Below are 14,075 nucleotides of genomic sequence, written 5' to 3' on the forward strand. Positions count from 1 at the left end.
TAACCATTAGTGAGATCAGCTTAGGATGAGTTTGAAGACACTAGTAGGCTTTACTTTCACCGTCCTTATAGTTAATTTATACAATCTGTTCTAAATCTCACCCTTGTGCATCTTCGAATTTATGACAAGTTTTGTTATAAAGAGTGCATAGTTCATCTTCAACATCACATCATTGTTTTTCTTAAAGTAGTAATGCGAACCTGCCTAGTGAACTTAACTTCCAAATTCTCGTTCACTGTAAGGCGAGTAACCTCTAATTTAGTAACTTTCACCAACTGACACTTGCTTCTATTTGAGGAGTCTCTTTGGAACAACCCATTTTCCACGGTCCGAGAACAAAATGCACCAATAGCCAATACAAAGGGGTAGATTGAATTGTTAAAGAAAAGTAAAATGAACCATAAATTTTTGTGGGAAACGATCTCTTTAAAAAACTATCTCTAATTGAATCGGCCAATAAAAAAATATAAAATAAGAAGACAAGAGTAGGTATCAAACTTTACTGGATAGACCTGAGAGACATCTCTCTAAGAAACGGTCTCTAGGAGACCAGCTGAAAATAAATATAACAAACAAATGCATATAACAGAGTTTACATTAGGTAAATTTTAGTAATTTTTCCAAAAATTTATTCAACATGGTACCCCATTCTAATTATTGGTCTTCACAATTCTTTAATTAATCTACCTTCATTTTTATGTTTCTCCTTTGTATGTGAAACTAATATCTGGCTTTTCTCTCCTAGTGAATTGGCGTGTAATAGTAACAACATTAAACAGAGATTCAGGAGCATGTTACATTAAAATGCATATAACTACAACTACATAGCAATTACATATATCTTGAGTTTGCAGTGAATAAGAAAGGAGTTCTTATTGATATGTACTCCTCACTTAAAGAGTATTACTCCTCTGTCCCCCTTATTTCGAGTCGAGAGAAAACTCTTTAACATCATAATTCGATATGATGCAAAATGAGTGGAAGTGGGAACATATGAAGAGTTGAGCTCCAAAGTGAACCGCTTTTAAACCTTTTAAAACTAACATACTAACAAACGCTCTTTATTCTTCTGGCTCGTCCACCAACTCCACAGGAATAACAGGAATGGAGTCCCACCATTCCTTTAAACGACGATTTCCACTGTCGCTTGCCATGAAGTTCTTGTAAACTTGCGAGTTCATTGCAAAGAGATAAAGGGTGGCCGTCATGATAATATACTTTAATGGAATCAGAGCTACAATCACTGCAATTCCGACCATAATCATCATCACTGTGTTCGCTTGCTGTCGAAAAACGAGAAGAGAACATAAGAAAATAATCTTGTATACACACCTATTATTACTTCATATAAAAACTATATATTGTTACGAACAGGGCAGAAATGTTTCTCTTCTCCAATGGTGAAAATGTCAACTTCATTTAGAAAGTTCTAGATTGATTTTTTTTTATCTCCAAATCATAGCCCTTTTAATATGTTTCTATTTTCCAATGGATAGCTTGGAATTCATCTGCCTTTGTATCCACGACTATAGGGTAGGAGAAAAGATGCAAGTAGCTTAAAATATAAATGACGACTTTTCTACTGGTTTGCCTAATTGCCTAGATAAAACAATGAAGACTTTGTTGGGTCATGTACATGTGTTTACAAAGTGGCTGGTCAAGTGAACTTCAAAAATCTCGACTTCTTACTGTGGATGGGGAGAGGTGGTTAATGGCTCCAGTTCGTTTGATGGAAAGCATCTTTGATGAAAAATTATTGTTTAACTGCATTCCCCTAGGCAACTAGATTTGAACAAAGTTTGGTCCAAACCGCAAACCAAACTGAAGTTTAAGTATTTGGTCTAGTCCACAGTCTAAATGATCTGGTTCAATTTTTTGAAAATTAAAGTCTCCGGTCTGCTCCTGAATTTTATTTTTTAGACCAAACGAGAATGAAAATTGTTTTAAAGTAGGATATGGAATGAAATACTCGGTCCTAATATTGCATGACCAACTTTTAATATAATTTTAATCTCAGACATACTATTCATAGTATTACACATAGCACTTGTATAAATAGTTTGATCACCAAGCCCAAATTGAGAGCAAAAATGTAAATTAGATTTATTAAATATTGAGTAAGATAGTGTCACTTCAAATTATTAAATATTGAGATACTGCAAAAAAAAATGACTGTTAAGATTCTGTTAGGTTTACATAACTCATGTTTTGTTGTGAATGAGCTATGACAATGGGGAAGAAACAAACACAAAACAAATGCAAAGAAAAACACCAAAAACAGAGCACAACAATGGAGAAGCAAAAACACGAGAAATATGAGGTATCTAAGGCTACCTCCCCTTCAAAACAAGTATTTTATCATTAATATACTCAACAATACATTAATAACTCACCTTACAAGCTTTAAGAACAACCTCTCGAAGTAAAGATTGAACCTTTGATGTCAATCTCTCTCAAATGCCCTAATACAAGTGGAGTAAACTCTCTTGGCTAAAACCTTAGTCAACTCTTGGTATTAGACTCTCTCTTAAACCCTAATGAACTCCTAAGACCCTAGTCCCATGACATATTTGGGAGCCTTAGGACAAACCCACAAAAGCCCACAAAAAACCGTGATTAAAACAGAAACCTTCTGTTTTCGTGTGATGGCAGCCACTCGACCCAAGCATAATTGCTCGACCCGTCGAGCCATGATCCAGAGCCTACTGCCTTCCCTGATGAAGCTGCTCGATCGAGCCATATTTGCTCGACCAGTCGATCAGGCTTCAGTACCCACAGAACTTCGAGCCAACAGCTGCACTTCTTGGGCATCTCTTCACTTGTGCCTTGTCTTCACCAAGACACACCAAAACATCATCACTCAGCACTTCATTTAGTGACCCAAAGCATATGCTCTCATACTTTTTTCCACTCAAAACTTCGTTTTCAAACGGGCAAGCCAAAGAGTAAGCAACAAACGGGCAAGCCAAAGAGTAAGCAACAAGGTGATCGAACTCACGTGAGATTTGAAGCTTGACTCAACACGTTTCTATCTATACTAATCGAATTTTCTCAATTAAAAACATGTGCTTTACTTTACATTTTACATACTTCATGTTTCTGTCCATTGCAATTTAAGTTTTTTTGATATTATAAATTACATCATATTTTAAATGGTAATAACGAATTAAGTAGATTCAATTGAAGGTGCAAAATCTCTACGTAAATAAATACATTATCTTAAGAAAAAAAATTTAAAAAGCAAAAAGTCGCTGACTAGATCAGACCATTGTAGAATGGTATGGTCTCGTTTGGTCTTTGCATTTAAAGGTTTGATCTGATTTTAGTGTCACATCAAACCAAATTGGACCATGTGCATCCCTAAAGGCACCAATAAAGGTAGATTAGATTTCCTATTTTTGGTTCCTAGCATGAAAATTAGAGAGAAATGAAAGGGATACTAAAGGGGAGAATTAAGGATGTATATAAGGAAATATAAAGAGGGAGAGAAATATAAAGTAATACAGGTGTTGGGAGGTAAGTAATTCTACATCATGGGTAAAAAGAAAGCTATTTGAAGGAGGTAAAAGCTCATATTTAAGAGGAACCTCATATCACTTGATAGACTAGACAGAAACGGTATTCTACTAGTGGATTTGTGAACCTCATAAGATATGGTGCTGATGAGAGGTAAGCAGAGCAAGAGCAACTTGTATGTGCTGCAAAGTGGTGGTGGTTGCTTATGCCACAAAATTGGTGATGGAAGACGTGGTCAAACAGGAGGGTGCCATTGCATGAGAGGTCAAGATTTGATTGAACCGGGAGATTGATACTTAAGAGCCAATTTATCTAGTGAGGATGATCTCAGACGAACTAGTGGTTAGCTCGCTGAGTTCAACTGAGAACGCAAATAAGCATGGCTAGCCAAGAGTGGCAGGCAATATAGTGAACTTCTGTGTGGCTTTTAGGTGAGCAAGTGTGAACTACTGGTAGCAGACGAAAGAAATGGTGAGGAGGTTGCTTAAAAGAGCGAGCCGCGTGAGACAATAGCTAGACTAGAAAATAGTTGAACCAGCAAAGTTCTTGGATGAGTGTCTATCTAATTGAGTGAGAGCACATTGTGTGAGCATCAAGCTGCAATGGGCGAGCAAGTTGATTCTAGCATGAGCATGGACATGAGACACCACCGAAAAACACGTCGGACGAATTTGAAGTGTTCGGAGCCTCAGACTAGCAAAATTATGCTCAAAACATCGAGCTCTGTGCCAAGCACACATGAAAGCCTTGGGAAATCCAATATTTGATGCCTCGAAACTTTTAGAAACTATAAGGAAGGCATTAGAGGAAGGAGGAAAGCATGAAAAGTTGTGTAAAAGCTTCATTCTAGGGTTGTGTAACCAAAATCCTGAGAACTGCTTTGTGAGCAAACACCATTGAAGATCTTTTGAGTTTAAATTGGAGCAAATTTCAGAGTTTTTATTTAGTTGTATGTTAAAATTGGCCAATTTCTTTGTGTGCAAACACCATTGAAGATATTTAGTTTATAGATGTATACTCTTCTCTTTCTCTGATGTAACGCAACCCAGATGTGGGTAACAAATGAGCACTTTAAGACTCGCCCTCACATGTAAGTGTCCTTAGAATTTAACCCACCAGAAGAATTACAAACCTCAGTGAGATGAACATCCAATCAAAGGCCCCTTAATCAGTGGTAAAATTAAATTCCCAGTTATGAAGGCTCAACAACAAACTGGACTCTAATACTATGATAGAATTCAGAAAATGGGCTTGGGCAACCCAAACAAGGAGGAGAAGAGGTAACGATTACTTTATAAGTTCAAAGGAGGCTCACTACTAAAACCAATTGGTTTTTATTCTAAGTGATATCAAAGATACCTATAAAACACTTGTGTTTGTGTGTGTTCTTGCCGTGTGTGTGTTCTTGGTGGTTTATTCTCATTGGTACTATTTACTCTTCTTCTTTGCTTATTGAGTAACGGGTCCAATTTAACTACACATACTGGTAAAGTTTGCATGGATTAAGTTTACCAATACTGGACAGGTATTTGATTCTAGACGAATCTTGTTTCAGTTTTTTTTTTTTTTGATTTAATTTTATGTTTCAGAGTTTGAAAGCATATGATTATCTGATTTAGATTCACCGTGCATGATTAGACATTTAATTGTAACTTACTGCCTGCCACACACGAGGTCACATAACAGCGATCTTATACTGCTGCTCATAGTTAAAACTTAAAAAGTATACTCATTTGTACAAATGCAAAGAAGGCAGGAACATTATCAAAGAAACAAGTACCTTGGGCGCCCTAGAAACCAATATAGAGTAGATCTTAAGTATTGCAATATTGACGTGCTGAACCAAATCATGAGCGTTTTGTAGCCCTTTCTGTGCTGAAACAATGCTCTCCATCGCAGTCTGATCCGAGGCAGTGCGCACGACTACTTTATTGTACTTGTCTCCTATCCTTCGTTGTCTTGCTCGCAACATTTCATAGGTTGCCCATAACAGGATAGTAGCCAACGCCTTCCCGATCCACTCCCTACAATTGAAACTGCTGAGAAGCAAATCAACAGTACTAAATATGCAATTACTAATTGATCATCATAGAGAAAATTACTTGTAGGTTATGAAGAGAATAGCAGCAATCAAGTTCATGGTGGCACCTGGCCTTTCCCATGCCAGTACTTCTTGGAGCCAAACCTGACTTCTTTTCAATGGCTTCAAGAGCTCCTGGAAATTTGATGTTTGTTAATTAAATTGAAGGTCAATCAAAATGCATTATTTGAACTAGGAATAAACGCAGCAGAATAAACAAAGTCTTATAGCAAATTATATAGCAATGGTGAAACTTGAAAGTGTAGCATCACCTGTTACTTCTAATTTTAGCAAAATTAGAAACCGACACACTGGATTCATAGACTTAAAAGGATATGCCCTAGCTTTTATAGCGTTTTTTATTGTTAAGATTGCATTATCTACCAATCAACACTTGTGACACAACGTTCATACCATGAATGCCATTCATATCCTAGGAAAAAACTTCTCAATGACTGACCTACATCTTAAACAAAAAAGAGCTCAATCTTTTTCATAATGGACAATTGTAGAAGTTTGAAGTGAGGTTTTGCAAAAAAAAGTCCATGAAAATATCTGCAGCTCCATGTACGAGTACAAGGCATGTTTGTGATTGCTCCATTAGCGGCTCGTAAAAGCAGAAAATAGAAGAAATAAATGATAATAAAAACTAAAAATAGTCTGGAATGAAGTAAAACATTTGATACCAAGAATAATATCGTCTAGAGGCACACTCACCAAAAGCACAAGGCCACTATCAACAACCCCCTCTTCTTTCAAAACTTCTGTAGTAGCTTTCGCAGACTTAATTTCTTTTGCTTGTTCCCTCACTTCGGTCACAGATTCGTCCAGTGATGCAAGACTTTGTTTATGAGGGCTATTTAATGAGTCAATGACGTCTGGATATTCTCTCTCCTTTTCAGGCACAATCTCATTAGACATGTTCAGACTCCTGAGGATTGAACTTGCACTGCATTGTTTACCAGTATCAATCAGTTTAAGAGATTCTGCAAGTTCTTCTATGATATAATCTCCTTTAGGAAGTTCCTCAAATAATGTAAAGATCAAAAAACTTTGTGGTAAAGGAGGAGCCATTCTTAGCATTTCTCTTGCCCCATGGAGCCTTATGATGCCTAAAATTGTCCTCGCATTCATTTCCCACTTTTGCTTTGCAGACAGCGACTCCTGTTTGGATAAGAACTGGTGTAATAAAATAATTTCCTTCGTTAAGGCGATCCAGTGATCCCGTCTAGTAGAACTGGTTAATTCTGGGAACTCCAGCAATATGCCTTCTGTCCTATAATAGGAATTACGAAACCATCAATTACGAAATTTAAGCAGATACCCTGATGTTCCGAAAGTACCCAAACCAGCAGATGCTGGATATCAGTTGCATAGACTCTAGGTCTTCTCATTACTCAACATGTCATGTTAATTATGATACCAAATATATTATGCAACCTTTTTATGAATACTTTTAAATTGTGTTTCCAGTACAGTATACACACTGACCTTGACTTCTAATATTGATGATAATTCCAAGGTCTTAAAAATTATCTACAACTGTAAGATCTGTTCAGAAGATCAATTTATACATCATTCAATATTTGCAATGCAAGTTGGAAGAAGGTACAATGCATGCATAAAACACATCCAAAGTTTTTGAATTTAATGTCATACAGATTACACACCATAATATCCAAAGTGAATTTTTTCAGCAAGCTATAAAAAGGTTGATTTCAAAAATAAGTCTTACAGTTCAGATGACTCATATAGCATGGCTTTGTCAAAAAGTGGAGCGCCCCATGGACCTGTACTAGCTGCTTTCACACTTTGCTCAGCGTTTGTTGAGAGATCAACTTTTATTGAATCTTCGTAATTGACAGACCCCATGGCCTCAAAGTATAGAGCATAATTTGTAAGTGTCAGTCTGCCTAAATAAAGCAGTAGGTACAGTGAGTGTCCCAGGTAGTTAAATAATACAATTCTATTAATCACTAGAAGGTAAAACAAACAATTGAAGTAATCTAATTCCCTTAGCAAACCTGGCCAGCTTGTTCCTCCAATATGGCGTATCACTCGTTGGCTATTTGCAGTTCCCTCAACATGTAATATATATTCATCCTCAGCAAATTGCGCCCCCTTTGGAGTTTCTTGCTTTTGCAGGTGTTTCATGCACCTAAAATTAACCCAAATAAATAAACAGATATTGCCCCAACAGAGGTGTGAAATATTGATGAAAACGAGAACACCCTTTGTCACTCTACACAATGAACTATAATTGTACACATTCATCATAAGGGAAAAGCCTAATCAAAATTAAACAAAATGTGGGTTCGAAGCACATGAAAAGAATATATCATTGTATTTATCAGTTGACTTTTCATGGAAATACGACAATTAGATACGTAAATGAGAGAAAATGTCAAAAGTAGTTGTAGTTATATCACCTCTAATTTGGAAATATTAAGGCAACAGTCTTATACATTCAGAAATCAGAATCACATAAACAGTTATTGCATGGGAATCTCACTTGTCAATTTCCGTGAGAAACCTGTCATAAGCTGGATAATAAAAAAGGTTAGCTGTAGGTGCCGTAAGTGTTTCAAAGATGAATCTACCATTGACAATATCTCCAGGCAAAGGGAAGATCGACACAAACCACACAAAAGAATCTTCCTCAACAGCTTGTCCATCATCAACCTACCAATGCAATATCATTGTTCAAAATTCAGTCATTTGACTCTATTAGAGAACATTTATGCTATAGGTGAATTTCAATGATGCAGCAATCAGATGAATGATTCTTAATAGAAACTTCCTCCATTTCTTTTTACTTGCAACTATTTAGTTTTTACACTATTCACAAATTATACTTTGACCTTGTTTAGTGAATAGTTTAAACAAAAAATAGTCATGTGTAACGCTTGTTAGATTCATCTTAATATTTAATTTCAATAAATTATCTTTTTAATAATTTTCACTTATATATAGCTAGACATATTAGCAATTTAAAATGTGCATTGACATGCGGGTTTGGAGACGTATTGCAAGTAAAAAGACACGGAAGAAGTATTTAATAGTATTTCATAAATTGCTAATGTGGAGTCTTACAAGAAGAGGCATGATGTCAGAATAGAATAATGACACATCTTCATGGGGTGGAGAAACTTTAAGTAGTTTCTTCTCTTCCTTCTCTTTACCCACAGATTCCTGTAAAATAATACAGGCAGGAAAGTTGGTATTCAGTATCCACCATAAGATGGCTGTAACTTTTTTGCAAAATATATATTTTACATAGCTCCACAAGGGATTTCCAAGAAAATTAAAATACTCCAATAGCATAACTTGTATATTTGTATAATATGGTAAAATCGTCAAAACAACCAATGACCAATGCAAATCTACAAAACATCATGCATCATGACAAGTTAGTAATGATAAACTCAAAGGTCTCTCATATCCATCATACATGCAAATGACAAGCTTCATACCCGTTCCACTTACAAGGTGCAGCTGAATTTTTTACATTCTGACATGAACAGACACCAATAGTTCACTATAGAGAAAATATTTAATGATAAGCCTTTGCAATACGATGTTGACTAACATTAAGATATCCTACTCTAACACATGTTTTCACTCTAATAATTCAAAGATTACATTAGAATACCCATGCTAACTTATTTGCAGCACCAGTATATTGTTTTATAGATATAATATAAATCCAAAAGCAAGTAATAATAGATAAAATAAACTATAGACGCAATACTAAAAATGTAAGAATGCATACTTTGAATGCACTTTCATCGGCAGAACTTGGCATCTGCCAAGCTAGCATCATATCAAATGTCAAGCGGCTAAAGGAGCTATCACTAATAGATTCTTCTATCCCACAAGCTGGTCCATGTCTTAAAGCTTTTGAACAGCAGTACTCCACTAATTTCCTTGAATACTCGCCCATCTCTGGTCTCCATACTCCTTGGTATTCTTCCAGCAAAGCATCTTCCGAAGTGTGTAATTTTCTAGCAAAGAAACGCATTAAAGCTTAAGAACTTGCTCAGTTTCTCTTGAGATTTAAATAGAAATCAAACATGACCAACAAAACTAAATGACGAAAAAAGTCGTTAGTGTCAGACATAAGTTGATTACTAAACCGCACACGAGGAAACAATGGAGTTTTGATACCTAAGTAACCAGTCTTACCAATTATACAGAATCATACAGTTACATGAATCAAATAAAACAATGCGAGTATGCAACATATGATATCATCACTAACAAAGAATATACTCTAATGTTTCCTTCTGTAATACTCCCTCTGTCCCTAGCTCTTATTTTTATTTAGCTTTGTGCCACTTTACACACTTTTTTTAGGAATGATCTCACTCTTTTTCTTTTAACCTCATCTACGTAGTACGAACTTATCATTTCTCTTCATCTCATTCACACTTTTCTTCTCCTCACTTGTATTTTATGTTATTCATTGGCTACGTACAAACTAATATTGTTATACATAAAAAAGTGTTATTTCATGGGGACAAAGGAAATACTAATCTACACCCAAGAACATCAATTGGAAATGTCATTCCATATATTCTCCTCCTCCTCCTACATTAGTTTCTATATATATCATCTTACATGCCTTAAAGGGGAGCCTTGGCACACCAGTTATGTCGCGGTGTGAATGAAAGGTCATGGGCCCGTAAGGTCTGCCTCCATTACACCCTGTGGTGGACCCTTACCCGAATCTCGTTCCGCGGGGACGCTTTGTGCACCGGACAAACCTTTTTATCGCCATATATCCCTTCAGATTTTTTTTGTCATTCCTCTTGTTATCTATATCTATCTTCGGCCTATCTTTTCTTAACATCTTCTAAACTCCTCAAAGTTCCAATTAATAACTTCTCTAACTCATACAATTTTTCGTTTTTGATTTTACTGTTTCTCCATTAAATTCAATATTATCATACATTACCCCGTGAGCTAAACCTGATCACAACTAAACGGTCGGAAAGCCACTCCATCATCTTGAATAAAGTCAGTTTATTATAGTTCTGTCAATCCATCATCATGTATGCATATCGGTATATGAAAAGACTGGGTCATGATCTGTTTATGGCAATCTATCCTTCTACCATTTTCATTACATATGAAAAAAATAAAAAAAGCATTTACAATAACGGAACGTTACAAAACTTGTGCATAAACACAAATTCCATTATTGTATCTTCCTATTTCTGTTTCTGCGATTTTAGGTATCTTTGCCGAACATCATACGAGATAAATACAAGTAACAGACGAAAAAATATGTTCAAAATACGATCAAAATCAAATGAATGAAACGAATTAAGGATGTAATATATATGAGAATCATCATTATCATTAATCAATGATAAAAAAAGACAAATAAAGAAGAGAAGAATACAGAGCACATCGGTGAATGACAGAAATGGCGGTGGAAGAGAGATTGCTCAGGCTGATCATCATCTTCACTTGATCATCAACAGAAATAACAGAAAAATTAAATTAAATTCAATGAAATAGAACGTGAGTTAAGCGTAAGGGACGAAAATGGAGAAACGGAAGGGAACATCCGAATGCGTGCAGGATCGTGGCATCAAAAAGCAAAAGCCAAAACGATGGAAGAATGAGTTATTTCTCTACCATTCAATGCCACATGCCCTACATGCAACTCCCTACTCGAGTAAATAAAATCATCTTGTTGGGAAAAATAGCGTAAATAAAAGTTGTAAACTTAAGGTCACCACGTGGATTAAAAAAATACTTATCTATCTATCATGTGGAAAATCCAATAATTTAAGTTATCACTTGAAATTTCTTTTTTATTAGGAAAATTTATCCAAAATAATCCAATATATTTACGATTTTTCTATAATAATTCTAACTATTGATTAACCATTAATAATCTTATCTATTGTTTCATTTGACCCGAAATATTGTTGGGTTTTTCTTGACCAGTTGCAGTAGGTCATTTTTGACTATTGTTCTCTACTATCTTCTTCCTCCTTAAATACTCCTTATTTTCATCGTTTCAGCAGTAATTTCATGGTTTATCTTTTAATTTTTTTTTTCCTTGTTTCTTAAATCATCTTCTATCTCATTCTTTTTTCCTGACATGAAGAGTATCAATTATTCCCATTATTCTTCAAATAGGAGTTCAATTACAAGGGAAACATTACAAACTAAAACAACACAAACCATGTAACTTTCGGTAACTGATTTCATAAACCAAAATAGCATAAATCAAATCAATAACTGATTTATTTCTGAATAAGTAACCGAAAACAATCCTTTAAATGCTTGAAATAAGTACTTGATTTTAGAAATCAGTAGCTGAAATGTGAAAAAAAGGAGCTTTGGTGTATAAAAATAGTACATGATGTTCATCGAAAATCATAGTCCATCTAGTGTCGTTGTCATGTGAAACACTCTTTTTAAGCTCAGAAATAAACCGAGAATAAGCTTAAATGGAGGTCCTCTTCAATGGTAGGCTTGGTAGGAGGGAGTGAATGTGAAAAAATTGTTGGTGGTTCAAGGTAATGCTATACAATAATTAACGTAAAAAGGTAAGAAAAAAAAAAGAAATTAAATTATAATTAATACAAATCGGTAGTAGGTAATCCAACAACATTCCGGATTAAATGAAATAATACATGGAATTATTCATGATTAATCGATAGTTAGGATTATTACAGGAAACTCTTAAATGGGTAAATTTTCCTTTTTATTAAAGGGAGGATAAGGGAAGGTTTAAGTTATGTGAGAATTGATCGTACGACCTTGTCTATCTATAAAGGTGGTATTTGCTTCAATCAAGATAAGATTTGATTTCTAATTTTTTGTTAATTTTTTGGGATATTTTATTTTAATTAATACTCCCTCATTCTCACATAAAATGTTAATTTTTTATAGTGATAAAAATTGGGAGAATATTATTTATAATACTTCATTCGTTCCTTTTGTTAGATTCGTCTTGATGCAAAGTTTTTTAATATATAATTTTTAGAAACTTTTTTGTGTGTATCTAGAGATATTAAGGCACAAATTTTGCTTTAAAATACGTGCAAAAAGTAAAGTATATATTGAGAGAATATTAATTATAATACTCCCTTCATTCATTTTGTTTGTCCGCTTTAGGTTTTTTCACTTTAGCAGTGAGAAAAATAAATTAGATTTTTAAAGTATATATTGAAGATAAAATATATTCATGTGAGATTTTGTTAGATTCGTCTTGATATAAAGTTTTTTCATACATAATTTTAGAAACTTTTTTGTCCGTACAGTACTTAGAGATGTTAAAACACAAATTTTGCTTTAAAATACGTGTAAAAAGTAAAGTGAACAAATAAAAAGGAACAGAGCATAATTTTTGACATATTTATAAATTTATTACTATATTAGAAATTTTTACTCTATACATACAAATTTAATTGATTTTTGAAATTTTTTATATAAAAAAATCTAACATATTAAATGTGACGGAAATTATAACTCATTATTTCAGTGCTCTATAGGGTAAAAGTCTATATTACCCTATTGATAGTGCTTTAAAGAGATTATGTGGTTGGCATGAACCGTTAAATATATAAAACCTTCTTAAAAGTAATTTATGAATCTTAATTTATTTCATAGTAAGAAAACAAATTTGCGCTCGTTTTAGCTGTGTTGAAAACGATTGTAAATATACCAATAGTTGATATTACATATATTATAAAGGTATTACAATTTAATTTTATAGACTAATTGAAAGATTACTCATAGTCTTAAGCCTTTTAAAATTTAACCACATACAACTTCATTAATGCTTCAATAAAAACAAATTTTCAATATAACTTTTTTGAGAGAGAAGCTCCTCAACTTTAAAAAGGTTGAACATGAATCCAAACATAATGAATAACATTATTAGTTAGATACTAGTGTAGAAACTATCCCTTAAATATCCTTAAATATCCCTTAAATAGAAGATAATGCATATTAGAATAGAAAGAGAAAACCCTTAAATATCCCTACAAAGTATAAATTATCCTACATAGAAGAGTCAAGATGATGATTGATGATGGGGTAGAGTAATGTAGGAAATCAATAGGAAATCAAATAAAATCAAGAATATTCATTAGAAATCAGTATATTGTATTTTAGGAATTGTTTTATTCAGTCCTTATTTCCTTCCTAAATTAGATGATAAATGTAATTATATATGCCTGTAAATACTCAGAAGAAGATGAAGAATTAAGGTCTTTTACAACCAAAAATGCTTCCGTACTAATTCTCATGGTATCAGAGCCTTAGAATTCAGATCCAGAAAAACCCCATAAACCTTTGAAGGACTCATCATCTACCTTCTTACCTACAATGGCAGACGAAAACCAAAACACAAACCAGCAGCTTATCTCAGTTGCTCAAATGGAACAAATGTTCCAATATTTCCAGCAATTAAACAAATAAACCAATTCCACAAACGAACCACAAACAACTG

The 14,075-nt window shown here is 34.1% G+C and overlaps 1 protein-coding gene across 1 annotated transcript; it reads right to left on the reverse strand.

Moving 5' to 3' along the window:
- Window positions 1-257: 257 nt before the first annotated feature.
- LOC130804497 (uncharacterized) lies at window positions 258-11,268 on the reverse strand. The gene is made up of 10 exons (XM_057668953.1): window positions 11,004-11,268; window positions 9,369-9,600; window positions 8,690-8,788; window positions 8,109-8,278; window positions 7,621-7,754; window positions 7,332-7,509; window positions 6,314-6,872; window positions 5,619-5,731; window positions 5,297-5,540; window positions 258-1,283 (listed from the first exon to the last, which is right to left on the reverse strand). The coding sequence occupies exons 1-10, from the start codon at window positions 11,063-11,065 to the stop codon at window positions 1,062-1,064; spliced, it is 2,013 nt and encodes a 670-aa protein (XP_057524936.1). The 5' UTR covers window positions 11,066-11,268; the 3' UTR covers window positions 258-1,061.
- Between the last annotated feature and the right edge of the window lie 2,807 nt (window positions 11,269-14,075).

The sequence above is a fragment of the Amaranthus tricolor genome, chromosome 17, assembly GCF_026212465.1.
Source record: "Amaranthus tricolor cultivar Red isolate AtriRed21 chromosome 17, ASM2621246v1, whole genome shotgun sequence".
NCBI classification, from domain to species: domain Eukaryota; kingdom Viridiplantae; phylum Streptophyta; class Magnoliopsida; order Caryophyllales; family Amaranthaceae; genus Amaranthus; species Amaranthus tricolor.